The following is a 25762-nucleotide window of genomic DNA, read 5'->3' as shown; positions in this document are numbered from 1 at the left end:
CGGCCGAAAGAACCGGTGACTCAGGGGAGGACGTTGTGGGGCGTCGCTCTTGGTTTAGCAACACAAATCCGCCAGCCGGGGATTAGGCCTGGAGGCGCCGCAGCACGGGCGGGTCACGGTGCGGCGGGGTGGAGTGGTACGATGCTCCGTCGGTGAGGACCCAGGTGGGGCTCGGCGCTCGGCCCCTTGGGCCCGCGAGAGCCGGTTGGCGTGGTGACCTGGTGCGAGGACCGCGCAGCCTCCGGGATCTCGCTTCCGCCGCCACAGGCCCCGCTCGCTTTCCACGCCCACTTCTTCGAGCCCCCCTCCGGGCGTCTCCCCTTCCACGGAACTCCCAGGGGCGAGCCCTAATTTCCAAGGAAGGGTACCGCCGCCTCTAGGCTGCCCCGTTCGGCAGCAAACCGGGCTGGGCGATGCCTCCTCTTGCGTCCCGAGCCTCCCCGCCTGCGCCCCGCCCGAGCAGGGCGCCGCCACGCGTGACGGTGCGCGCGCGACAGAACCTCCCGTCCCTGCGCCTGCTCCCTACGTGGGGGACGTGCAGGGAGATGCCGGGCTGTGGGGGATTTCGCGGCGTCGCCCGCCCCCTTTCCGGCACGGGGAGGAGCAGCCACCGAGCCCCCCCGGCCCTGGCCCGGCCGCGACCGCCCGGCGCTGCAGAGGCGCGCGGCAGCCAATGGGCGCCGAGGAGGTGGGCCGGCTGGAGGCTGTCACCCTCGCGGGGACGGGAGCGCGGAGACTGGGAGCGCGCGAGCCGCCGCCGCGCCCCAGGTCGTGGGGGAGGAGCGGCCGGAGGAGGAGGAGGAGGAGCCGCGGAGCTGCAGCCCGGGGACCACTGCTCACCCAGGCTGCGGAGGACAGACGCCCGCCCCAAGCCTGCCGCCCCGCGCCCCCGACCGCCAGCATGATCGCCGCGCAGCTCCTGGCTTATTACTTCACCGAACTGAAGGATGACCAAGTCAAAAAGGTGAGCCCCCGCCGGCGCCGCCGCCCGGCGCTCTGCCCGCAACGTTGCATTCCGGTATCCGCTCGCCGCCGCAGCCGCCTCCATCCTCCCGCGCCCAGCCTCCCCCAGGCCAGCATTGGTTGGACCGCAGGGCGGTGGGGAAGGCTTCGCCCTTTGATTCTTCCCGGGATTGTATGCTGCGTGTGTGTGTGTGTGTGTGTGTGTTGGGAGGTGGGGGGGAGACCCCCGAGACTGGGCTGCCTGCTGCAGTGTCCTTGAAACGGGATGTGGATGTCAAATGGGCCTCCGGGCCGTGCAGGGAGGGTGACCGTGTGGCAACTGGTGGGTTGGTCCACAGGGCCTGTTTGGTACGGTCCAAGCGCCATGGGCGGAGGAGTGATCACAGAGATGCTGGGGAGGTGAGCGCGCAGCAGGCGGGGGTGCTGGCTGGAGGCCATGCATCCCATATTTGGGGTTCCCGGTGGAGCGCGTCGGGTGCCCGGAAAAGCTGTCACCCCGGCTCTCCCAGTTGTTGCGGCTGCTCCTTAATCTGAAGACTGGGCGACCGGCACGGCTTCCTGGAACAAGGAGAAGCGTGGAGGCCACCGGAAACTTTGCTCATAGGCCTCAGGTCTGGAGCGGCATGTCTGAATGGAATTTTTTTATCCCTCTCCGTGACCGCTCTGCTCTCTTAAGCTGTAATTTCCAGCCAAGCCCAGGGAGCTCAAATAAGAGACTGGTCTTTTGAGTCGGATGGAGGCCTTGACATGTATGCTTGTGGCATGTGTGTACTTGCACAAGGACAGATTTCCCTACCCTGAGGTATTGCTGCCTTTAACTTACGGCTAACGTAAAATCCTGTCTGCTGGCAGGTGTTAAAGGTGTATCTCTCCCTTATACCAGCTTTGGCGTCAAGTTTTTGAGAAACAGCCTAAGCTGTAGGGAAAGACGCCCATTTTATCATTGCCACGCCTGACAGATCTCCTGACCCACCCACACCCAGAATGGGTGACATTATTGCTGGGATAAGCTGGGGTGGACAGCAAAGTCAACCTGACTTTGGAGTTCAAACAAAGGAGATGTACCTACAGGTGAGAGGCAGGAGCCACAGGTCTGCAGCCACAGGATGTTCAGTGCTCTTAACCACCCAAGACAGCCCCCTCCTCTGGCACAACAGGAAATGGGCCTGCTAAGGGCAGTGACCTCATCAAGGTCACCCGAGGAGTTAGAGGGAGAGCCAGGGCGGGACCCAGGTCTCCGCCTCCCTCCACTGGGAACTTGACTGAGGCTCCTCCTGGAAGTCAGCTGAGGGGGAGGTGCTGAGACAAAGGCATTGGGGATGCTGCTTGGATCCTGGGTCCTGCGCTGAGTGGGGACCAGAGTTGGGTAGTTAGGAGACGGGCCTGGGAATCTGCCACGGTCCCTCATGGCTACAAGTGGCAGTGACTATAGAGTTGTCAAACCGTGGGACTCATGCTCACTCCCGTGGAGCACCCTGGAGCCTCCTTCTGACCACTGAGCTTGGGGAGCTCTGCACGTCAACATGTGCATTTCACCAGTTTTCTTCAGTGGTGTTGTGTATCCTTGATGTTCTTCCCATTTCACAGTGGGGGATTTAAGGCATAGATGAGTTCACTGCCCTCTCCCTGCACACGGTGCCCTCTGTAGCTCAAGACAGCAGATCACTGAGGTGGGGACCCGAATGACCTTGTAAGCCTCCAGCATCCACAGCCACCAACGTCTGTGTGGCCGCCAGGGGCCATGCTGGGTTGAGGTTTGGACTGCCCTCAGTGGGACCTATTTTATCAGGCACGCAGTATCTAGTGTGGCCCCGGAGCCCTCCACTCTCGTGGTGGCCTGATTCACACTCTATCCACCAGGCTCCTGTAGGCATCTGACTGTGTGACTTCTGAATCAATTGATCCTCAAGTCCCTCCTCTGAGACCAGCATTCTGAAATTCCCTCCCCGCCCTCCTCTGGCGTCAGAACCTTGCTGGAGGTGGGTCTTGAGGCCAGAGCTTCCACCAGATAATATTATTGGTCAAGGAGAGTCTTGAAAACAGGCTGGCTTTCTTGCACCTCATGGAGGAGTTCTCAGGCTGCTTTCTATGGGGGGAGTATGTGGATTCCTGCCAGGGGGTCACCTCGGCCTTTGTGATGGGCTGTGTGACTCTGCCATCCGTGATTGTGGTTCTCTGGAAGCTTCCTGGGCCTCCTGAGCACATAGTGGGCACTTGTTCTGATGGCCTAGTCAGTTTTCCCGGCCCCTACTCGAGCAGATCCTGGGAGACTCCATGTGCTTTCCTGGGACTCAGGACTTTTTAGAGACCAGCTTTTCCTACTTAGCACTTACCCTGGGACTCCAAGGTACATCCTCCACTTGCAGGACTCCAAGCCCTGTTCCTCCTGCGGGAACTGGACCCTACCTGCAACCTGATGAGGACCCAGTGCAGACAGCCCCCACCCCGCCGCACCTGCCAGCGTGGGCAGCCATGGTGATTCAGCCCTCCAGCCCTAGGTGGCCTCTGGAACTCTGGAGACAGCGCTGGCATCCCACACTAATCCTCATCCATCTACTTGCCCTCTGGCCTGGGTGTAGAGGGAAGATGGGGATGGTGCCAGGGAAGGTTTGTGGGATTGCTCAGGATACAAAAGTGATCATGAAGGGGTATCATTTCTCCTCCCATTGCCTATGAGACACATCAGTAATTCAGCCTCATAAATATATCCTGGGTTGAAACAGGCCAAGCATCTGGCTTCCCAGCCTGGAGTCCCATCTTCCAGACTGCATCTGCATAGTGTTGGATGATGTGGTGCGGTGAAAAGGGTGTCGTGGCATTAGACTGAAGTTAAGTATAAAACATAGATTTCCCTTTTACACTTCTAGTGCTTTTAGGAGGAAAAGGATGCACATGTGTGCTTGTGAAAGGTTCCGTTCATCAGAATACCAGACATCTGTTAATTCTGCAGCTAGAGCCTGGGTCTTTTTCTTTTTTTTTTAATTATTTATTTTATTTATTTTTGGCTGTGTTGGGTCTTTGTTGCTGCACGCAGGCTTTCTCTAATTATGTCGGTGGGCTTCTCATTGTGGTGGCTTCTCTTGTTGCGGAGCTTGGGCTCTAGGCATGCAGGCTTCAGTAGTGGTGGCGCATGGGCTCAGTAGCTGTGGCTCGCGGGCTCTAGAGCGCAGGCTCAGTAGTTGTAGATTCTGGATCTTTTGACCTCCAAGTAACTTTTACATGCCTCTCATCTTGCCTGCTTCCTCCACTTGGGTTAGCCATTAAGAGCTCGAAGGACGGTAAAGGATTACGTAGTGCTCTGTTCCTTTAGGAAAGGAAGATGGGTCCAGCAAGGTCAGAACTTGGCCTCTAAAGAAAAACTAGACGTCCTTTCCTTCAGGGTTGACAGATGGTGAGCAAATGCCAGTGGATTTTCTCTGGGAGGGATCCCCATGACCCTAAGGAATCCCCATAAGCAGGTGGGCAACAGGTGTGATTTGTCCAATGGCTGAACCCAGAGTCCTCGAGTGGTTGGCTCAGGAAGGCAGAGGATAGTATGCTTAGCAGTTAGAAGGCTACCAAGTTCTTTTTCCTTGGAGCCCATGTATTCCAGCGGCAAAAGCAAGCATTTAAAAAATGCCCATTTCCGGGCTTCCCTGGTGGCGCAGTGGTTGAGAGTCCGCCTGCCGATGCAGGGGACACGGGTTCGTGCCCCGGTCCGGGAAGATCCCACATGCCGCGGAGCAGCTGGGCCCGTAAGCCATGGCCGCTGAGCCTGAGCGTCCTGAGCCTGTGCTCCGCAACGGGAGAGGCCACAACAGTGAGAGGCCTGTGTACCGCAAAAAAAAGAAAAAAAAAAAAAATGCCCATTTCCTTACTGCTCGGGGGTGAGAGAGATGAGAGTTAGAAAATTATGAAAACTATCTCATGCGCCTTTTGATCTGGTGTTATACAAGCATCCAATAAGAGCCTCACTCCCTGGGGAATCTTCATTTCATAATCCCTGTCCCCTCTACCTTGGATGTTCCTTGGAGTTCTCCCCCTAAGAAAATGCCCAGGACTTCATTTTGTTTGATAATTTGGGATTGTCGTGAGGGAATAAACTGGGAAAGTGGGTGGGTATGCAGGACTTTCACATCTGGCCGTGCTGCGCTGTCCTCCCACACTCCTCCTGTTTTCTGGAGAAAAGACTGATTTGTCTCCATGTGTGTCTGCAGTCAGGGGTTCCTGCCTGATAGAATTAGCCCCTGGAGTCAGTGCTGAACATGCCTGAGGAGGCCCTGGAGGAGATGCTGGATAGAGAGGCATCCATACAGCTCCGTGTCCAGGAAGCAGTCGTGGCTAGACTGCAGGCACCTGCTTATTGATTTGAGGCCCTTTAGAATCAAATCCGATCATGGGAACTCAGTCATTTCTTCAGAAAATGTTTGAGTCCTTTATTATGTGCAGAGTATTGTGCTAGGATGGGGTGACAGCTATAAACCTGGTAGAAATAGTCCCTATTCTTATGGAGTATAAATAATTATTTGCTGTCTTATGGTAAGTGCAAAACAGAGAATGCTATGAGAGCTATAGGGGCCAGTGGTCAGATCTTGGGTGGGATATCACTAGCCTAAGAGTTGCTTAAAGCCAGGCTGTAAGGAATTCCCTTGTGGTCCAGTGGTCAGGACTTGGCACTTTCACTGCCAAGGGCCTGGGTTTGATCCCTGGTTGGGGAACTAAGATCCCACAAGCTGTGTAGCACGGCTAAAAAAAAAAAGAAAAAAAATCAGGCTCTAAATGTACAAATGGAAATATTATACTTAGAAACTTCGTAAGGGAGAGTCGAATAGATAGTTACCAAAATGTAGCTTTGCTTTCTCTCTTTTTTTTTTGTTTGTCTTTATAAATTTATTTTTATTTATATTATTTAGTTTTGGCTGCATTAGGTCTTCGTTGCTGCACTCGGGCTTTCTCTAGTTGCGGCGAGCGGGGGCTACTCTTCGTTGTGGTGCACAGCCTTCTCATTTCAGTGGCTTCTCTTGTTGCGGAGCACAGGCTCTAGGCACGTGGGCTTCAGTAGTTATGGCACACGGGCTCAGTAGTTGTGGCTCACGGGTTCTAGAGCACAGGCTCAGTAGTTGTGGTACATGGGCTTAGTTGCTCCGCAGCATGTGGGATCTTCCCGTACCAGGGCTTGAACCTGTATCCCCTGCACTGGCAGGCGGATTCTTAACCACTGCGCCACCAGGGAAGTCCCTTGCTTTCTCTCTTTTTTAATGGATTGTTGTCGCTGAGCATCCCAAGACACCTTCTGGGTGCCATATCAGATATCAGTTGTGTGTGTAGCTATATGTGTGCGTTTATGTATATATGTCTGTCTATACCTAACAATACACATAGACACACTAACATGCATGTGTGTATGTGTATGCTTTCATCTGATCTTTCAGAAACCTGAGTGATGATGTCACGATAGGAAGTATTATTCCTGAGCTCCCAGGGCAGCTCCCTCCCCCTCACAGCTCCTCCCCTGGACATCCTGCTGCCTTGTGTACAGTGGACAGAAGGCAGAGATTTTATTCCCCATTTAGAAACAGGGACTGACTGGAGGCCCAGAGGAGATGAATGACTCTCAAGGTCTTAGAAAATCTGGAATGGGATCCATAGGGCCATTCTTGCTCCCCCCGCTTCTTTCCTTTAGGAGAAAAACCCATCTTTGTTGATTTGAACAATTTAACTTAGAATCTGTATTTTAATTCTCTCCCTCACAAATCAATACATATGAGTTAATTTTTTATTATGAAATATTCGGGGTGCGTAAAAAATATTGAAGTTAACGTAACAAACACTTGTGTGTCCACTCCTCAGCTTGCGAGGTAACAGACACAATTACAATGATATTACAGACACGACTAAAACCCCTTCTGCGCCCGTCTTCAAGTCACATTCATTTCTCCTCCCCGAGGTGACCTCTGTCCTGAGTTTGGTGTTTTATCATTTCCTGCATGTTTTAATATTTTTATTACATATCATGTATCTATGAACAGTATGTAGTGTTACTTTATATGGCTTTAACCTTTTGTAAATGGTGTTATCCTGTTTGTATCCTTCTGCAACTTGCTTTTTTTTAAGCTCAACATTGTATGTTTGACATTCTTCCATGTTGATCTGTATACCTCTGTTTCATCAATTTAAACTGCCGTATGCCCTTACATTGTGTGAATACACCAAACTAATTTATCTGTTCTTTTGGTAGGCCTTTGAGTTTCTGATTTTTCAAATTACAGACAGTGCCCCCATGATCCTTCTGTACACACGTAAGTTGCTCTAGGCTGTGTTTCTAGGGCTGAAATCGCTCAGTGGAGGAGTGAGTGCATCTTCCCACTTTTAAGATTTTGCCAAATTGCCTCCGTGGTCATGTCAGCTCCCAGTCCAGTCAGAAGTTTGTACAGGTTCATATGGTTCCACAGCCAGCCCTTGGTTACAGTAAAACCTTAAAATTTTTTAATAGGTAATTCTGAAAGAAACTGTTTCTTCCCAGCCATTTCCATTCACATACAACATTTGAGCTTGGCTTAAAATTAGCCATTTCCTAGTTTACCTTATGAAGGGGAGCCCTTGCTGCCCAGTGTTACTGAGTGAGGTTGACAGCTCACTGTGAGCAGTGCCCACCCCATTGGCTGTCAGCACAGTGCCCAGGTGGCGGCGGGGTAGGGCGTACAGAGAGAGGCTCGTGAAGGCTGTGTCCCCTCGTGCTCTAGCATGAATTCGTTAAACTTTTCTGGGAATTAAAACAAACAAGTGTGCTTTTGCCTGCATGCACTCTCTTCCTGGGTGGATCTGACTGGGGCAGGGCTGGCTTATCTGTCCCCTAAACATTTCTCTATTACAGAAAGCTCATGCCGGCAGCCTCTCTCAGACTATCTTCCGTAAAAGGAGAGGGTGGCTGTGCGCCACCTGCCCCCCCAACCAAGACACACTGCAGTGTGAGGTCTGCAGCCCAGCCCTTTGCAAATGCGGTCCCTGGGGAGGCAGAAAATGTCAGATCACGTTCATCTGATTGCATGCTTGGTTACAGGCTCTCAGACGCCGAGGCCTTGAGGGGGCCTTGGAGGGAAGGGTACACTGAATGCCTGCTAGGGGCCTCTCTTTCTTAAAATGGGTCTTATTTAATCATCAATAGTAACAGTACTAATCGAAGCCAACATATATAATGCCTGTCACATTTGCTGCACCAAGGGCATTACATCCTCACAGGTCCCCTGTGAGGTGGGTACCCTTATGACCGCCACTTTTGGATGAGGACTCTGAGGCTCAGGTATAAACAGAAGAGCCAGCATTCAGACGCATTAAGTCTTCTGGCAGAGCCCCTGCTTTTTTTTTTTTTTTAATTGAGATATAAGTCACATACCATAAAACTTAGCATTAAAAAAATTTTTTTTAAATAAATTCATTTATTTTATCTTTGGCTGCATTGGGTCTTCGTTGCTGCACACGGGCTTTCTCTAGTTGTGGTGAGTGGAGGCTACTCTTCGTTCTGGTGCGTGGGCTTCTCATTGCGGTGGCTTCTCTTATTGCGGAGCACGGGCTCTAGGCGCGTGGGCCTCAGTAGTTGTGGCATGCGGGCTCAGTAGTTGTGGCTCACGGGCTCTAGAGCGCAGGCTCATGCGGGCTCTAGAGCGCAGGCTCAGTAGCTGTGGCGCACGGGCTTAGTTGCTCTGTGGCATGTGGGATCTTCCCGGACCAGGGCTCTAGCCCGTGTCCCCTGCATTGGCAGGCAGATTCTTAACCACTGTGCCACCAGGGAAGCCCAACTTACCATTTTACAGAGTGCAAGTCTGTGGTGTCTAGTACGTTCACAAGGTTGTGCAAACGTCACCACCATCTATTTCCAGAACGTTTTCATCACCCCCAAAAGAAACCCCATACCCATTAAGCAGTCACTCCCCGTTGCTCCCTCCATCCTGATATCTACTTTCTTTTTTTAAATGGATTTGCTTCTTCTGGACGTTTCATATGAATGGAATTATATAATGTGTGACCTTTGTGTCTGGTTTCTTTCACTTAGCATGTTTTCAAGGTTCATTCATACTATAGCATGTTTGAGTACTTCAGTTCTTTTTATTACTGAATAATATTGAGTTGTTTCTGTATACCACATTTTGTTTATGCACTTGTTAGTTGAGGGACATTTGGGTTGTTTCCGCTTTGTGGCTATTATGATAATGCTGATGTGAACGGTTTTCCCTGTGTGGACATACGCTTTCATTTCTCTTGGGTATGTGTGTAGGAGTGGAATTGCTGGGAGAGCCCCTGCTTCTGTCCACCTGAGGAAGGCATCATCTCCATTTAGAAATGAGGACACTGAGGTCCCCACGTAGTGAAGTGACTTGCTGACCACACAGCTCATGAGTGATAGGGACAGAAACACTACCAGGTCCCCTGACTCAGAAACCCATGTTCTTTCCACCATAACACATTCAACTCTGATTTTGCTGTTGAGGGAAACAGATTCAAGGAAGGAAAGAGGCGGGGCCAGGGCAGAGCTGGGCACGAGACCCTCCATACTCCCCTGATTCCCATTCCCCATCCTCCCCTTCCTCCCCTTCCTCCCCATCCTCCCCTTCCTCCCCTTCCTCCCCTTCCTCCCCTTCCTCCCCTTCTTCCCCTTCCTCCCCATCCTCCCCTTCCTCCCCTTCCTCCCCTTCCTCCCCTTCCTCCCCATCCTCCCCATCCTCCCCATCCTCCCCTTCCTCCCCATCCTCCCCATCCTCCCCAGCACCAGCACACTGGTTTGTGCCTGCCATCCCCACCACTCCACACCCCTCCACCCCCAAGCTGCTCAGTGTTGGGCAGGAAATTGACCCAATAAAGTCTTTTACAGTGAGTGTTAGGGATTTTCTCTGGTTTTCAAATTTTCTCTGTACCCTTTTCATTTGTCCCGTTCCCTCCATCCTGTTTGCAATTAAAAGAGGACACTTGGGGAGGCCAGTGCTTTCCCTGAAAGACCTCCCCATAAGGCATTATTCTAGCTTTCTCTCCCAGCCTCTGCCTGGCCCTACTGTAAGCAGCTGATTTCCTTGATTGATTGACACGTGGGGTTTGCCTTCAGCCTTGTTATTCAGTCTGATCTCATTTCTCTAATGTCCCCTGGTGCTGTCCGGGACCCTCTCTGCGTGGGTGGGGTGAGTTGAGTTGGAGACCCGCAGGCCATCCTTGTAACAAAGACACCAAGTCACATTTGCAAAGTTCTTTTCCACTCTCAAAATACTTTTACATGCTTGATTTAGTGAAGTCCTTCTGGCAAGCTTGGGTGTAGGTGTTTCTTTCTGCATCTTACATGTGGGGCAGGCAAGCTTCAGGAAGTGGAAGTGATCTGATCTTTGGTGGCCAGAGAACAGAGGGCTGGGATGGAGACACAGGTCTGTCTGACACTAGTAGGCAGCTCTCACCGTCATGCAGATCCAGGACTTCGGTCCAGGGCTTCAGGCTTCTAAAGCAGTGCATTGCAGTGGGCTCCCAGCAGAAATCATCACCCAAGGCTCCCATGATGGGGATGTGATTGGAGTGCTAGAGCCCTGCTGTCCACAACAGTAGCCACCAGCCACACGTGGCTCTTGAGCATTTGAAATGTGGCAAGTCTGGTTTGAGATATGCCGTTGGACATAAAATACAGCATTTTGAAGACTCTGTATGACAAAGATATATAAAATCGCTTGTTGATCATTTAAAAAATATTACATGTGGGAATAATATGTTGGATATATGGGGTTAAATGTTATTAAAAATTTCACCTGTTTTTAAAAATCTGGCTACTAGAAAATGTTAAATTACATATGTGGCTTGCATTGTATTCCTACTGGAAGCGCTCTGCTAGACAGGAAATTTTATGCCTCAGAAGTTCAGGCAGAAGCACTCTGCATTTAAGGCAGTGGGTTCCTGCGGTCCTTGGGCCTCAATTTCCTCATCTATAAAGCCAGGAGCCTGGAATCCTTTATCTCTCAAGGATCCCTCTAGCTTGAGCAGTGTTGTTAGGTGGACATCAGGCTCTCTAGGGCTCAGTTTCCTTATCTGTCAGATGGGGTAAATGATTCCTACCTCACTATCTGCCCATTTATCAAATCAGAGAATGGATATGGAAACACTTGGAAAGCGTACTGAACTGTACAAATGTCAGATGTTATCATCGTTGTTCACCCAGAACACACCTGTAGGCACCTGCCGAGGCATGGTGGGGGAGTGTAGCTTCCTGGATAACAGAGGGTAAGCGGACAGAGCCCTGAGCCAGGGCAGGGATCCTGGGTACCATTCTGCTTTGCCACCATGGGATTTTGAAAAGCCTGTGTTCTGAGGAATCCATGGTGTCATGGAGCTCCCATGCCCACCATATGAAGACGAGAGGGCAGTTTTCATTGTTGCTTTTTTACTGATGGAAAAACACAGAGATGGAAGTGACTTGCCCAAGGTTATAGAAGGAATCTGTATAGCTGGAGGAGGCCTGAAGCCCTTCACTTTCCAGCCCAGTCTGCTCCCATCACTGCAGTATTTGCGAGCCATGGCTCTGGGGTCTGGTTGTCTCATAGTGAAAGCAGAGCTGTCCGTACTTCGGACCCTCTCTTCCCTCTCGTCTGGAGGCACCTGGCACATTGGGAACTGTGAGTCTGGTGCCTGGCCCTGCCCAAGCCATTGACCATGAGGTCCAGAACGAAGCCTGTTGTTCTTGCCCTGCCACATTCCAGGGCTGTTCTGTTCCCCTTGAGGGACTGGGTACCTCCTTTATTTTTAGCTAGTTCAGTGTGACAGCTTTGTTCTCGTCTGGGCAAGGGCCTGGTCTCTCACCAGCAGGAAGTGCCTCTTAGCTTGAGCCAAGGTCACCAGGAGGACCTCGGGCATGATCTCACGGCCTTCTGTGGTCCTCCTAGCAAGAGTCTGGGGAAGTAGGGAGGGAGCACCGGGGCTGGGGTCTGAAGCCAGAGCCACCCTGGGTGCTGGATGCTCGGGCCTTTCGCTTGGCTTCACGCCCCGGGTTCCTCCCGTGTAAAACAGGGTTGATAACGCCCACCCTGCAAGCGTGCAGCTTGGATCAGGGCAGGTGGAAGTGCCCAGCAGGGGACCCATCCTTGCTGACCGTTACATCACAGTTCCCAAAACCTCAGTTTCCTCATCAAGAATGGGGATCCCGTTTTCTTCCTGATTTGCTCTGATTAAACAGAAGTGTTGTATGTATGAACAGTCCACGGTGCTTAATAGGTGCTGCGTCCATGCTCACTGAAATGGAACTAACAGTTCAGAAGCATCAGTTAAATGATAGATAAGGCGCCGAGAGCTGTGTCTGAATTTTGAAAAAGGGACTGGAGAAGGGGAAGCTCCCCTTATAGTGTTTGAACATGCCGAAGGGACCCCTGATGCGCTGGGGATATTCGCACACACAGCTTTCACTGAGAAGCCTCTAAAGTGGAATTCATTTTCCCAAACACATTTCCTCTTTCAGATCTTCCACAGTCTCTGGGAGCCTTGAAGAGTAGAGACTCCTGATTATCTGTAGAGCGTTTATATGTCCCCTTGGGCCTTGAGGTGCAGATGTTGTGAGGCGAAGCAGGTGTCTGAGAGCGCCTGGAACTCTCCATCACTCAGGGAGGGGCTGTTGGCTCCACGCAGGTCGCCCTGAGGCTGAAGTGAGGGGCTGGTGCTGGAGAAGGGCTGGGTCATTCAGGGAACAGGAGTCTCCGGCCTTATCTGAGCCAGCAGACCCTTCCAAGAAGACCTCCCGGGCCAAGCGTCTCCAGAGGCCTTCCTGCCCCTCCAGGAGAGCAGCCACTCAGCCCAGCTGAGAAGCCACCCGAGGGGGTGGGGACACAAGGAAGTTGGAAGCGTGGCCCCTGCACCCCTGGCACTCACGGTCTAGCTGGAGGCGTGCACCATGCGCGTGTTGCTGCGGCGCGGGCAGATCGCTCCTACGTAGCACGAGGGCCGAGGGGATGCCGAGGAGAGCGGCAGCTGGTGCTGGGCGGGCGGATCGTGGTACCCCCTTCGGAGGAGGTGGGTGTGGAGTGGAGTGCAGAGAGGCAGTTACAGGGCAAGCCAGCCGAGTAATAGAGGGGGATCTGTGAGGAAGGACTGTCGGGGGTGCAGAGGGCAGGAGGGTGCCGGGAGCAGATGATCCTGGTAGGGAACCCACAGGGTCCAAAATGTCTCTCCTTGTGGCCAGTGCCCTCTCTGCTCAGGTACCAGCTGCCAAAAGCAGGACAGAAATGTAGGTTCCTTGGGGCCGACACCCTTGGCAGTGAGGTGGGGCTGGGCAGGCAGGAAGAGGGTTGGACCTGCAGGAGGAGGGCTTGGGATGGCACCCACCATGGCGGAGGGTCCCATCGGGCCAGGACCTTTGGGCTTGCTATGGCCTTTGAACTTCCTTCCCAGGATTGTGTGAAAGGGGAAATGAGCAGTTCAGATCCCTGGTAGCTGCTGGAGGGTGAACGAGGCTTCCAAAATAATCAGGCTGGAGCAGCGTGCTTTCTGCAAGGCAAGGGAGCCATGCTGCTCCTGCAGTGGATGGAGCTGTGGCATTAATGCCACCATGTTCCCACGTCTCGCTGCTCTCGGAAGCCCTGGGCCTGGGTTCGCCCTGGCCTGAGCAAGAAAGGTACTGAGGAAGGACCACAGAACCAGGAACTTGGTGTCTACTCCGGTTTTCTTGCTGACCAGCGGTCACCTTGGCCAGTCGAATAATCTCTCTAGCCTCTAATTTTTCCTTAGGGCATTGAATGTGATGGCACCTGCCCTGCTTCTCTGGACAGGATAGTTTAAGGACCAGCATGTGAAAGTGCTATGCAAAGTAGAGAGGCCTTCCTAGGTCAGAGTCAGGTGAACACACCCACATTACAGATGGAAAGACTGAGGTGCCTGCAGGATGGCAAAGCTGGAGTCTGACGCAGGTGTTTGTACTACCCAGTCCATGCCCCATCAGTGAGCCAGGTAGGGCCCTGAGAAAATCTAAGTATGGCTGGTCGTGTGAGTCTTAGAGGCAGTTCCCCGAGGAAATAGAGGAGGAGTTAAGGTTTCAAGGGAGAAACTGCTTATAATGTGATTCCATTTTTTGTAAAATGAAATACAAAAAGACCCAAGCCCTGTATATATGAATGTTTGTTTAGGTAGGAAAACTGTCCTAGAACATAAAGCTCTTTTAGCAGGGATTTCTCTGGGGAGATTGAGGGAAGAACTCAGACTTTTTACTTTTGTGCATTTATGTATTGTTTGAATTTTTAAAATAATGAGTGTATATTACTTATTGTTACTATAATGTACTGTTAGTTTTTTTTTTTTTAAGTAATAAAACAATCCAAATGTGTCAGAGGACTTTTGTGAGAATCTTTTATTTGCTATGGTTTCAGGCAAATGACCACCTACCTTTAGTTTTCTTTTCTACAAAATGGGTCAGTAATATTTGGTAATCAATGCATTTCTCTAGGTATTTAGGTAAAAGGAATTAGGGATATGTGATTATGAGTTAGACAAGGGAGTGAGGGAGATGGATTCCCTTTCTGTCATTTCGTTGGAAGGGTGGGAAGAATTCTTGGTACATAATTAAAATTCTCCGAATAGCTCTCTGAGGTGAAACTATAATTATCCTCATCTAAAAGTGAGGAAATCAGGACTCAGAGAGGTTAAGTAACTTGTCCAAAGTCACACAGCAAATAAATGGCAGGTCCTAGATTTGAACTCAGTTGTCTTCATCCATAACCCTGTGTTCTTCCCGCCATGTAAGAAAAGATAGAAATCTGTAAGAAGAAGCCCCAAATGAGGGGTTAGAAGACCTGGAATGCAGATCCAGCTGCCACTGATAAACCATGTGACTTTGTGTGAGTCATGGGGCTCAGTTTCCTCGGACTACCGCCTGCTTTGCTGGGTTTCTGTGCCAGGAGAAGGGGAGCTAACACATTAGGCACCACTTCATGCCAGACCCCCGGCATCCATGAGCTCATTGCTTCTCTTTGTATGCCGTCCAGGTGGGATAATGTGTGTGAAAATTGTGTGTATAAATAGCAGAGCCCTCTGCACACGTGAGCTCTTACTAAAATAATATTAACCCCCCTGGACCCATTCGTTCCTGAGTCAGTCTCCTTAAGAAAGAGAAGTGAATCTGATGTTGAAATCTCTGACCTACCCTTAAGCAAGAGTCCTTCTTAACGCTTCACTGCCAGCTCCCCAATTTCCTTTGCAAGTAAAGTGTCTCACTTGGAACGTTCACTTCGTAGGCCTGTGCCGATCAGCTTCAGTCACACCTGTTGCTCTGCCTCGTTCTTGATCCTCACGGAAGAATGGACGAGAGAGGGAGTGAAAATTTTCCGTGGCTGTTCCCCCTCCCACAGGGGGTCAGAGTGCCTGGGTCACCAGTGGTTACGGAGCCTCCTGCCATGACCAGCCTGTCCACTTGGGCATGTACAGTCTTGAATTGTTTTTTTCATACGTGTCTGTTGGGACCAGGAGGTGGGGCTGGGGTCGGGCACAGAAATGTTTGAGTTTAGACCAGTGCGGGGTCGCTGGGCTCTTCCACTGGCCGGACAGCTCTGGGCCAGCGGGGCTTGGTGAGGTTGTGTTCTCTTCTGACATCTCCTCCTGCCTCTGCTGTGTTCCTGCTTCTGGAGCCGATGAGAGCTTCCAGGCCCTCTTGGTCCGCAGGAAGGACAGCCCAGGTATTTGCACAGTAGTAGGGCACCAGTGCCTGCCCTGTGCAGCCTCCTCGGCTCCCACCCTCGGGAGAAGGGCTCTTCCCCTGGCAGTGGGGGGTGGGGGGGGTGGTGGCGGAGGCGGCGGTGAAAGATGCCCTCGGGGCTGGACAGGGGCGTCGTCAGTCTGAGCCGAGAGTCTTTAGGACCCAGCTCGCCATGTGGTGTCTGGGACCCTGGGACCTCCCCCATTTCCTTCCCAGTCTGACCGAGTCCTGAATACTTGTGTCAGACACCATGTGTGAAAGGGAGCCCAGGGGGCTCCTATCACAGACTCCTGGAAGCCTCTGTCTCTGTCTGTGACAGACATCCTATGAGAGATGTTCCAAAGGCTTGCAGCTTGAAGCCCACCGGAAGAGGTGCTGTGCCCCCCTGTCACCAAAATGTAGCGCTGGGGGTTGGAGGCACAGGTGGGATTCTTTGGGCACCAGCGTTTGGCCAGGGCAGCAGAGTTTGAGGCAGCGTCCTAAGAGAAGAGCAAGAATTGCGGAAGTGTGAGAGGGAGGGAGAGAGAGGGGAGAGGAAAAGATCTGGAGTTGCTCTGGAGAGGGGATGGAAAGAGAAATGCTGAAAGGACCACAGACTTTGGCCAGACCTACCAAAGCCATAAGTTGTCCTTCTCCGGCCCTGCATCCCTCCTCCATCTCTCCCCTCCTGGGCTTCCGGGCCAACCTCCTATAAGAAAAGCAGCTCTTATACTGGGGTTCTTGCAGAGATCTGGAGCAAATGGGCAGGAGGACACCCTTCCTTTCTACCCCCTTCCACCTACCACCCTTTCCCAGCTTCTTTCCCAGGTGGACAGGGGCAGCCCGGCCAGCTGCGAGGCAGGGCTAGTCTGAATGAGAGGAAAGAGGCCCCTTGTTCAGTGAGGTGCTGGGCACTCTGGGCCCCTGGGAGTATTCTGCAAACGTCTCTTGTTCCAGCGCTTCCTGGGCTGCTTAAAGGGCCACAGTCCATAAGGTGTGTATCTGCTGAGTCCTGTACCAGGTGTCTGCCTGGCTGGGCAGCGTTGGGGGGTACCTGCAGCCCAGCCCCAGGATCTGTGCCGTTCAGAGGCCCCTCCTGAGCTCCTGAGGACCAGAAGGGGTGCCCCTTGGCTTATTCTCATGCACCTGAGATCCAGGAGGCATCAAAGTCAGTTCCAGCTCTGCCCTAAGCTACACCCTCTTTCTGGCCCCAATTTCCACATCTCTTCTGAGAAGAGTTGTACCACGTGATGATTCATGAACCTGAACCAGCGGGGGAAAGCCCTCCTTCCTTCTACGTTGGGGGGCCAGGTCGTCTTCTATATCCCCAGCCTGTTTTCTTGTTTGAGCTTCTTGCCTCTATTCGGGTTTGATTGGCTGTCCTGAAAACGTCTGGCTTCTGGGCTCACTGTCCCTGTGCTGAGCTGTGCCTTGAGTTAGGAGGCAGGCTGGCTGTGGAGCCCTGCTTCTTCTAGAAGTTTCTCCCTGTCCAGCTGGAAAATCTCAGCAGCTTTGCTTGGGCCTGATCTCCACACGGTAGGGGGACTGGCCTTCTCCAAGGGATGGGGACGGTTGTAGAGAGAGTGTTAGACTCTCAGGTATGGGACTGATTCCCTGGCTGTGTGCTTCGAACTAATCACTTAGCTTCTTGGAGCCTCAGTTTTCACAACTGTAGAATGGGGATTAAGAATGTCCCCCTGGGACTTCCCTGGTGGCGCAGTGGTTAAGAATCCACCTGCCAATGCAGGGGACATGGGTTCGAGCCCACATGCCGCGGAGCAACTAAGCCCGTGCGCCACAACTACTGAAGCCCGTGTGCCTAGAGCCTGTGTGCCGCAACTAGAGAAAGTCTGCGTGCAGCAACGAAGACCCAACGCAGCCAAAAATAAATAAATAAATAGATTTTAAAAAAGAAAAAAAAGAATGTCCCCCTGACAGGGTCGTTTTGAAGGTTACATGACATATTGGATATGAAAGCACTTGATATAATTATAAAGTATTATTCTAGCATCTGGCATTCACTGAATTCCTCTTTTGTGCCGGGCAACTGGGTAGTTCCACAGGTCTCCTCCGTCTTTCCTTTCCTGGGGAACTCACATGTTATCGGAGGAGATAGGCATGTCAGTAGACAGATAATCGTGATGTAGGGTGAGGAGTGTGGTAGTGGAAACATGTCCACATGCCAGAGCAGCGCCGTGACTGCTGGTACTGCTCACCCGTCCCCGCCCCAGCGCACAGCTGAGCTTTCTGAAACATGTGTCACTGTTGAATACTCAGAGTCACATTTAGAGTCTAAACCTGCTCGCCCAGTGCACGAGACCCTGCAGGCTTAGCTCCTGGCAGCCTTTCCAGCTGCTTCACTTCTTGCACTGTGTGCTCCGTCATCCCACAGACCACCCTCCCTCCCCTTTGGCCTTCACACACGCTCTTGTTTGTGCCTGGACGCACTCTCTGACATCACCCCTGCCAGTAGCCTTCTCCAGTCTGTGCTTCGTAGCCCCCATGTGCTTCTGTGGCCGCTCGTGCACGTGTGACTGCCTCTCCCGACCAGCACGTGGGCGTGGTGACAGCAAGGGCTGCGGATCAGCGCTGCCAGCCTTGGGGGTAGAACAGAGCATGTCTTCTAGGGCTGTGTTCTAGCCATTTCTCTTTCAGTTCTCGGTGGTTTCTGATTGCCCTTCTCCGCACGGCTTTCTCACGAAGGGGAAAGGAAAAGGTAGTTGCAGTAGAAGAGATGCAGGTGGGGGCAGGGTTGTCTCTGGCCACAGAGGACACTGGGGGACTCCTGCCAGTGCCCTGATTGTTCCTGAGACAGGAGACAGGCAGGGCCTGGGGGAGCACGAGGCATGGAGTCCAGAGCGAGAAGGCTGCCCAGGACCAAAATATGCAGAAATGACTCTGTGTCCTTGAGTTGGACGTTTCCAGCCACCCTGAAAAGTAAGCATGAGAAGCTATTCTCAGAAGCAAATCACGTCAAAGGTCTTTTCATCCTCATTGGGTCATAAATCTGTCTGTCCATCTGCCAAAAACTTGCCGTGTGTGAGGCTGCTTGTGAGACATGGGGAGGTCAAGGTGAATGGAGCAGACACTGTCCAGGTGACAGGCATAGAAAGTGATGATCCAGGCTGGACCATGCAGAGAGATCGGTGCTGAGGGAGGCGGTATCTGCACCCCGAGGGTCTCGACGTCTGCAGGAGGGGTGACATTTGATTTGAACCTTGAAGGGGAGGTGAGCTTTGAGTAGCTGGGAAGAGAAGGAAAGGCGTTTCAACAGGAGAGCCAGGCACCTCCCAGGAATGGTAGAGGTGGTTTGGCTGGTGTGCAGAGAGCCCGGAGCCACACCCGCAGAGTGTAGGCGCCTCCAATGTGGGGGACTTTGCAAGGTTTTGAGCAGGGGAGTGAAGTGACCAGGGTCCCAGTTTAAGAAGGTGAAATGTGGGGGACTTCCCTCGTGGTGCAGTGGTTAAGAGTCCGCCTGCCAGTGCAGGGGACATGGGTTCGAGCCCTGGTCCGGGAAGATCCCATATGCCACGGAGCAACTAAGCCCGTGCGCCACAACCATTGAGCCTGCGCTCTAGAGCCCAAGAGCCACAACTACTGAGCCTGCGAGCCACAACTACTGAGCCCGCGAGCCACAACTACTAAAACCTGCGCACCTAGAGCCTGTGCTCCGCGACAAGAGAAGCCACCGCAGTGAGAAGCCCGTGCACCGCAACGAAGAGTAGCCCCCGCTCGCCACAACTAGAGAAAGCCCACACGCAGCAACAAAGACCCAATGCTGCCATAAATAAATAAATAAATAAATAAATTTATAAAGAAAGAAAAAAAAAAAGATGGTGCAATGTGGCCGTGGTGTAGAGGATGGGTTGGAAGGGAGAGAAATTGAAGATTGAAAACCGTTACACTGATTACGCATCAGGCGTCAGGAATACAGGCACATGGTTATCAGGGCTTCCTAAGGCAGGGAGTGGCAGAAAGAATGAATGGTGAAACAGAGAGACTTCAGTGAATTCCACAGGGTCAGGCACCATGAGGACAGATGTCTAACCAAGAGCCAGACATGTAGTAGGTGCCCAGTAAATAGAGTCAGCGGGAAGATACTATGAAGGAAGAATAACAAATGACAGCAACGGAGCCTGAGGTTAGGAGCCCAGGATCCTTGAGGAGAGTGGGGAGCCCAGGAAGAGGAGCGGGTTGGTTTAGTCCTGTTGGGTCAGGAGCGGTCTGATCAGGAAGTATGGGCACATGGGCCCTGGCACACGGGCGTGGGAACTTGGGCTGTCCCATACCTGCTGGGGGTAGTGAGGTTAAGGTCTCCATGCTCTGGGCCTGCAGCCCCATGTCCTGAAGGGCTCCAGCCCTTCGTCCACCATTTCCACCTACCTAGAAGTCGTGCCCAAGGAAACCTACCAGCACCACTGCCTCACAATGCTAATAGCTAATGTTTACTGAGCACGTCCTGTGTTCTAAGTGCTTCTCTGTCTCCTTTGATCTTACAACATTCTGTGAGTTACGTTCTATTTATCGTCTCAGTTTTTCAGTTGAGGAAACTGAATTTCACACAGCTGGTAAGTGATGGAGCTTGGATTTGAACCCCAGGTAGATGGCTCTGGAGCCCTTGTTCTGTGGCACTGTCATCCATGTGAGGATGAGCCAGCCACCTCTCACAGAGGGAAGGAGTCATGTGGAGGCTTAAGGTGCCTTTGGTGCGTACCTGGGGATTGAAGGGCAGCTTCCATGTAATAGTCAAGGATTGGAAGGGACCTTGGAGGTGTCTGGTTCATTTTACAGGGGGGGAACCGGGGCTCAGAGCATTTGCAAGCCTGCTCTGAGTGACATGGTTGATCACACTTGAATGATGGGCCAGCATGGGTGTTCCAGTGCCCACGGGAGCTGGATTGTCTTAGGCAGGCGGGAACCTCACACCGCCTGCCCCGTCCTACCCCAGCCAGACTTGAGCTGAAACGACCTTCCCCAGCCTTGGCCTCACTTTCTTTCCTTCTCATCCTTCTTCCAGATCGACAAATATCTCTATGCCATGCGGCTCTCTGATGAAACTCTGTTAGATATCATGGCTCGTTTCAAAAAGGAGATGAAGAATGGCCTCTCCCGGGATTTTAATCCGACAGCCACAGTCAAGATGTTGCCAACGTTTGTAAGGTCCATTCCTGACGGTTCAGGTGAGTCTCTCACCCAGAGATTGGGCTCTGAGGGCTGAAAGCTCTGTGAAGCCACCCTTCCAACTTACATTCATTTGTTTGTTCATTCATTCATCTTTCATTCATTTACGCATTCATCCAGTTATTCATTCATTCACCATTCCATCCATCTGTTCTCCCATCCATCCATCCATTCATCTATCCATCCATCAATCCAATGTATGTCCACTGAGATCCTACCATGTGCTATGGGGGTACCGTGGTTGGACCATGCTGACCTGCCTTCGTCGGCCTGTCTAGTGACTTATGGTAAGAAAGTGTAGCGTTTAGGGATCTTACAGATGCTGTGTGAGTTCTTATGCCTTCAGAACATGAATGGCTCCAGAACAGATGATTCTCCTTCATGTTAGGAGAATCTCTCCATCAGGGCACCAAGGCCTCCTTTTAGTACCCCAGATAAGTAGCGGCCCTAGCGGCCAGGTGCGTCTCAGACTCAGGGGGGAGACTCAAGTCCCCATTTGTACAAATTTCATAGATGCTAAGTCAAGGTAGCCCCTCAAGCAGAGAAATGGTGAGAGGAGTAGGACTGGAAAAAAAAAAATTATCCTGTTGGTCTGCATCGTGTGGCTCATGCCCCACAGTGGGGATCTGGGGGCTCCCTGAGGATTGTCAGTACCCCCTCCCCAGGGACTGGCCTCAGCCCCTGCTCTTGGCAGGGTGGAGGCTGGGAGGGCACAGCCTGGCCTTGGTCTGCTCAGTGGAGGTCGTTCTGTCTGGCTGACCCGGGGGTGGATGCTGTGCCTGCCCCAGCTTAGCGCACGCACAGGAATGCTGCTCTGAGCCGTGTTCTGTGCTCTAGGCTGGGGCTCGCCTGCTTTTTGAGAGGGAGGGAGAGAGATCGTGAAAGTCAGGTTTCTCTTGGGGTTGTGAGTACATAGCCTGAGAGTACGGCCCTTCCAACACTGTTGTGTTTCTTCCCTACTCTGGGGACTAGTTTAAAGCTGCGATTTGGGGCATCTGATATGGAGCCGACAAAATGGACATCAGGAAAACTGCAGCTGTTGCAGCTGATGTTTATGAAAGGTGGGCGAGTGCACGGCTTGTTGGAGGACTGGCTGCAGTGGGAAGGCCCTGCTGTGCCTGCAGCCGGCCTTTAAAGTCCTGAACAGGATTGGGACGCCTAGGAAGGGCATGTGCTCTGTTTGCCCTGTGGCCGCAGGTGGGGTTTACTTCATGCACACACACTGGTACTTATATCTCTGATGTTTCTTGACTGTTTAAAATCTACTGCACTTTTATCCTTTTGTTTTGCTTGAGGTCTTGGTGACCAGCAGTTTAGGTTTTTTTTATGACTGCTGAAGAGATTCTAGTCATCAGAGTGACCAGACCGTGGTGTCCCCTGGGTTTTGTTCTGATGCCTCCGGCTTTCTAATTCGCTCCTGCTTTTTCCCAGCCCCGAATGGCATTCACATCCAGGAGCATTTGTGCCTTTACAGGGTTAGCTGAGTTCTGTAGGAGAGACGTGGTCAGCTGCTGTCAGCTGAGAAAAGAGGAAGGGGAGGCGAGGTGGGATGGGCAGCCCCCCAGGGCCCCTGCTCTGGCTTTGCTTGGAGAGCTCAGAAGGCTGCCTTATGCCTGGGGAGCACCTGATCCTGTGTGACTGGCCCAGGGCCGGCACATCCCATGAGAGATGCCTTCTCTTTCCTCCTGAACGCGCCTTGCAAGCCAGCTCACCTTCCCAGGACTGTGTGTCAGCAGGGGGTGCCCTCCTTCACTCTTTCACACACCATTTCCAGGGTTGAGGGGCTCAAAGTGTGATCCACATACACAAATGGCTAGTAATCTAGTCATTTGTCCCCATTAGTTACTCTTTAAAACAGGGCCCAAAACTCATCCTCATTTGGGAAAGACAGCATTCTGCAGCCCCCTCTTAGAGATTCAAAGCAGACACCAACGTATTAAAGGCCCTGAGCAGTTCTGCACGAGAGAAACCTGTTTAACCCGGCTACCTTCCTTTTCCCCAAACTTGTTTGAACTTTCCCCCCAACATCTATTACTATATTTCATCTATTTTGAGACACCTTTTTGTTTGAGTCCTCTGAAATCAGCAATGCATTGTACAATAGTTGCATCTTTAAATTATTATGGGCAGTATTTTTTCCTCTTTTTGTATTACGTAAAATAATGATGTGTCTGCAATCAGTGGTGTCTTAAATGTGATAACATATGTGGTAATATGCCCATGTTGGGAAACACTGTCCTGGGGTTTGCGGAACTGGAGCCAGCAGCCTGGGCCCCATGCTTCCTTCTGAGCCTCTCATCTCCAGCGTGGTTGGGGCCAAATGTTTAGGGCCTCTTGGGAGCCCAGAACAGTGCTGAGAACAGAAGGAGGAGGGGGGGAGGAGGAACCAAAGCCCTGAACCACAAGGACCCGCCCTCCTATGCATGAGGCCCTGGGTCCCCCAGCCTTCCCCTACCCTGCCCACCTCTGTGCTCCCTGGTGACTGTTTCTTCTACCCTGCGTTAGTTTCCAACGCCGTTGTAACAAAGTACCACGAACTGGGTAGCTTTAAATCAGAGTGAATTATCTCACAGTTCTGGAAGCTAGAAGTCCAAAATCAAGGTGCCAGCAGGGCCATGCTCCTTCTGAGACACTGGGTTAAATCTTTCCTTGCCTTTTGCAAGCTTCTGGTGGTGGCTGTCAATCCTTGGCATTCCTTGGCTTGTCGTCTCCAGTCTCTGCCTCTGTTGTCACATGGCATTTTCCTCTTATAAGGATACCAGTCAGATTAGGACCCACACTCATGACCTCCTCTTAACTTGATTACATCTGCAAAGACCCTATTTCCTAATAAGGCCACATTTACAGGCACCCAGAGTTAGGACTTCCGCATATCTTTTGGGGGGCCACTGTGCAACCCTAGTAATACACCCTATACTTCTTCTGCCTATGACTGTTGCTGATGTTCATGGGTGGGCTCAGGTCATGTGCCCAGGGGCCCACACTCCCCTTGGAATGGTCACTACAGCCCCACACAGACATTGACATTGATACCAAGGCCTTGGGCCCCTGAGCCCAGTGCAGCCCCTGCCCCTTTGTGAGGGAAGTGCCTCCAACCAGGAGGTCCCCTGGAGTAGCCGGAATGTGGGTCTCCTTCATAGTAAACCGTGGTGCTATTCCCTTTTCGCAATGTTAATTACTGCTTCAACTGTATAATTAGTCAGCGACAGAATTAGTGGTAATCCCAGACCACCAAAGGATAACTTGGACTCACTGAGGTTGACAGATGCCCCTGCCTGTCAAGTGGTGATGTGACTTCCAAGTCAGAGGGAGAAACAAACCTTTCCTTTCCCGCTGACCTTGACCTTCATGACTGGACTCAGAGTTTTGAAACTCTACTGATTTTTCGGAAATGTTATCAGCCCATTTTTATTAATTTTTTCCCCCTTTTGACGATTGTTATGGGCAGTGGTTTTTCTTTAATTGCTCTCCAGTAATCTACACACTAGGTTTAAAAAAACCCCAAAAAACCCTAAAGTGGCTTTTAGCTGCTGCATATCCTTTCTGGAGTGGGAAAGGTATGAATAATATATAAAGAAGAAAGATATTGAAGCCTTTTTACTCCGATGACTTGGCTAAACAGAAACCTCTCTTCAGAGCTGCCCAGTCGGGGATAGGTGCCTAGCTGCGTCCAGCCTCCCTCAGAAGGCCTGGCCAACACTTTGTCTCACTTGTGAAACCTCCCCTTTTTTCTCCTCTTGTCATTTATCACTCAGGATATTGTATCCATAAATACCAATTAGATCGTAAGCTTCTCGAGGATAAATTGAGTTGAACATTTCCTTGTTTCTGTTTCATGGTTCCTAGCAGGCTCTTTGCTCAAAGGTTAAGTTAAAAATGTTTGATTTGCAGTGTGGTCACAGTTAAATTCTGGGGGCTTAAAATATTACTACTTTCCAGCCAAAGGAAGGAAAACATTTCCTGTTTCCACAGCATTTGGGCTGGTCACTTACCTTTCTCTGCCTGTTTCCTTATCTGGGAAGGTGGTTGGATTGTCTCAGAAATTCTCTCCATCCATGAAATCTGAATGTCTAGCGTTCTGGGTGGGTTTCTGACGAAGGTATAAACTCTCATCAACTAGCTGGATTGCAGACAGGAGGGAAGGCTTTGTGTCTCATGTACAGAATTAATTCATGGAGCAGGGCAAAGGTAGGCATTTCATGAAAGCAGAGTTTTTGTTTGCCCTGTATTCCAGCGCAGGTCTGGACTCAAGAGAGACATCTGTCCCCGTGTTTGTTTTCCATTATTTGCTGGTAATAATGGTTGTCGTTAGAAAGTGGAGAGTTGCCGGGGGCCCTTCAGATGTTTTGTTTAATGAGCCTTCTCTAGAAGAGCAGTTCTTCTGGCTTCAGTGGAAATGGGAAACGTGGGACGAAGTCTCAGCAGCGGCCGGCAGGAAGGTTGGGCCAAAGATTTGAAGAGGAAGTTAGAGGGAAGCCAACTGCTGCAAAAAGAAGCTGAACTTGAATTTAAAGGAAAAAGTAAAATAGAAACCCAGAACTCTGGATTCATCTCTGGCTCTGCTGCTTACTATCTCTGTGACCTTGGAGAAGTCACTTAATTTTCTAAGCCTCCGTTTCCTCATCTGTAAAATAGGTGTGATGGTCCTGCCCTGCCTGCCTTACAAGGCTGTCAAGAGGATCAGATGAAAGTGCTTTGGAAACTGCAAACCACCTTGCGAGTTACAGGGGGTCATTGTTCTCCTGATCATCATTGTAACTTAATAACGGACTTTGTAAGAATTCTTTGGGCGGCCCCTTCCCAGCTGATGGAGCCAGTCAAAGGACCCCCACCCATCAGACCTAAATGTGTAGGTCTAGCCCTGGAGGAAAGAGTCAGAGCTTTTCAGAATTCACTGGCATCCCTGTGATGTTACAGGGGGAGGAGGCAGGAAAAAGGGGGAAGCAGAGGCAGGCTGTCTCATCCCCA

General features: G+C 51.5%; 1 protein-coding gene across 2 annotated transcripts in view; it reads left to right on the top strand.

The window, feature by feature from the left end:
* The first annotated feature begins 775 nt into the window (after positions 1-775).
* Positions 776-25762, top strand: part of HK1 (hexokinase 1) — a 71178-nt gene continuing 46191 nt past the window's right edge. The window contains exons 1-2 of one of the 2 annotated variants that reach the window (XM_065894640.1): positions 776-964; positions 20631-20793. In XM_065894640.1, the coding sequence (XP_065750712.1) occupies positions 902-964; positions 20631-20793 (226 nt within the window). In that variant the 5' untranslated portion in view covers positions 776-901. The remainder of the gene's footprint in view (positions 965-20630; positions 20794-25762) is intronic. The other variant, XM_065894641.1, reaches the window with a different exon arrangement.

The sequence above is a fragment of the Phocoena phocoena genome, chromosome 16 (genome assembly GCF_963924675.1).
Source record: "Phocoena phocoena chromosome 16, mPhoPho1.1, whole genome shotgun sequence".
Classification (NCBI taxonomy): Eukaryota; Metazoa; Chordata; class Mammalia; order Artiodactyla; family Phocoenidae; genus Phocoena; species Phocoena phocoena.
This window is presented reverse-complemented; position numbering and strand designations above follow the sequence as displayed.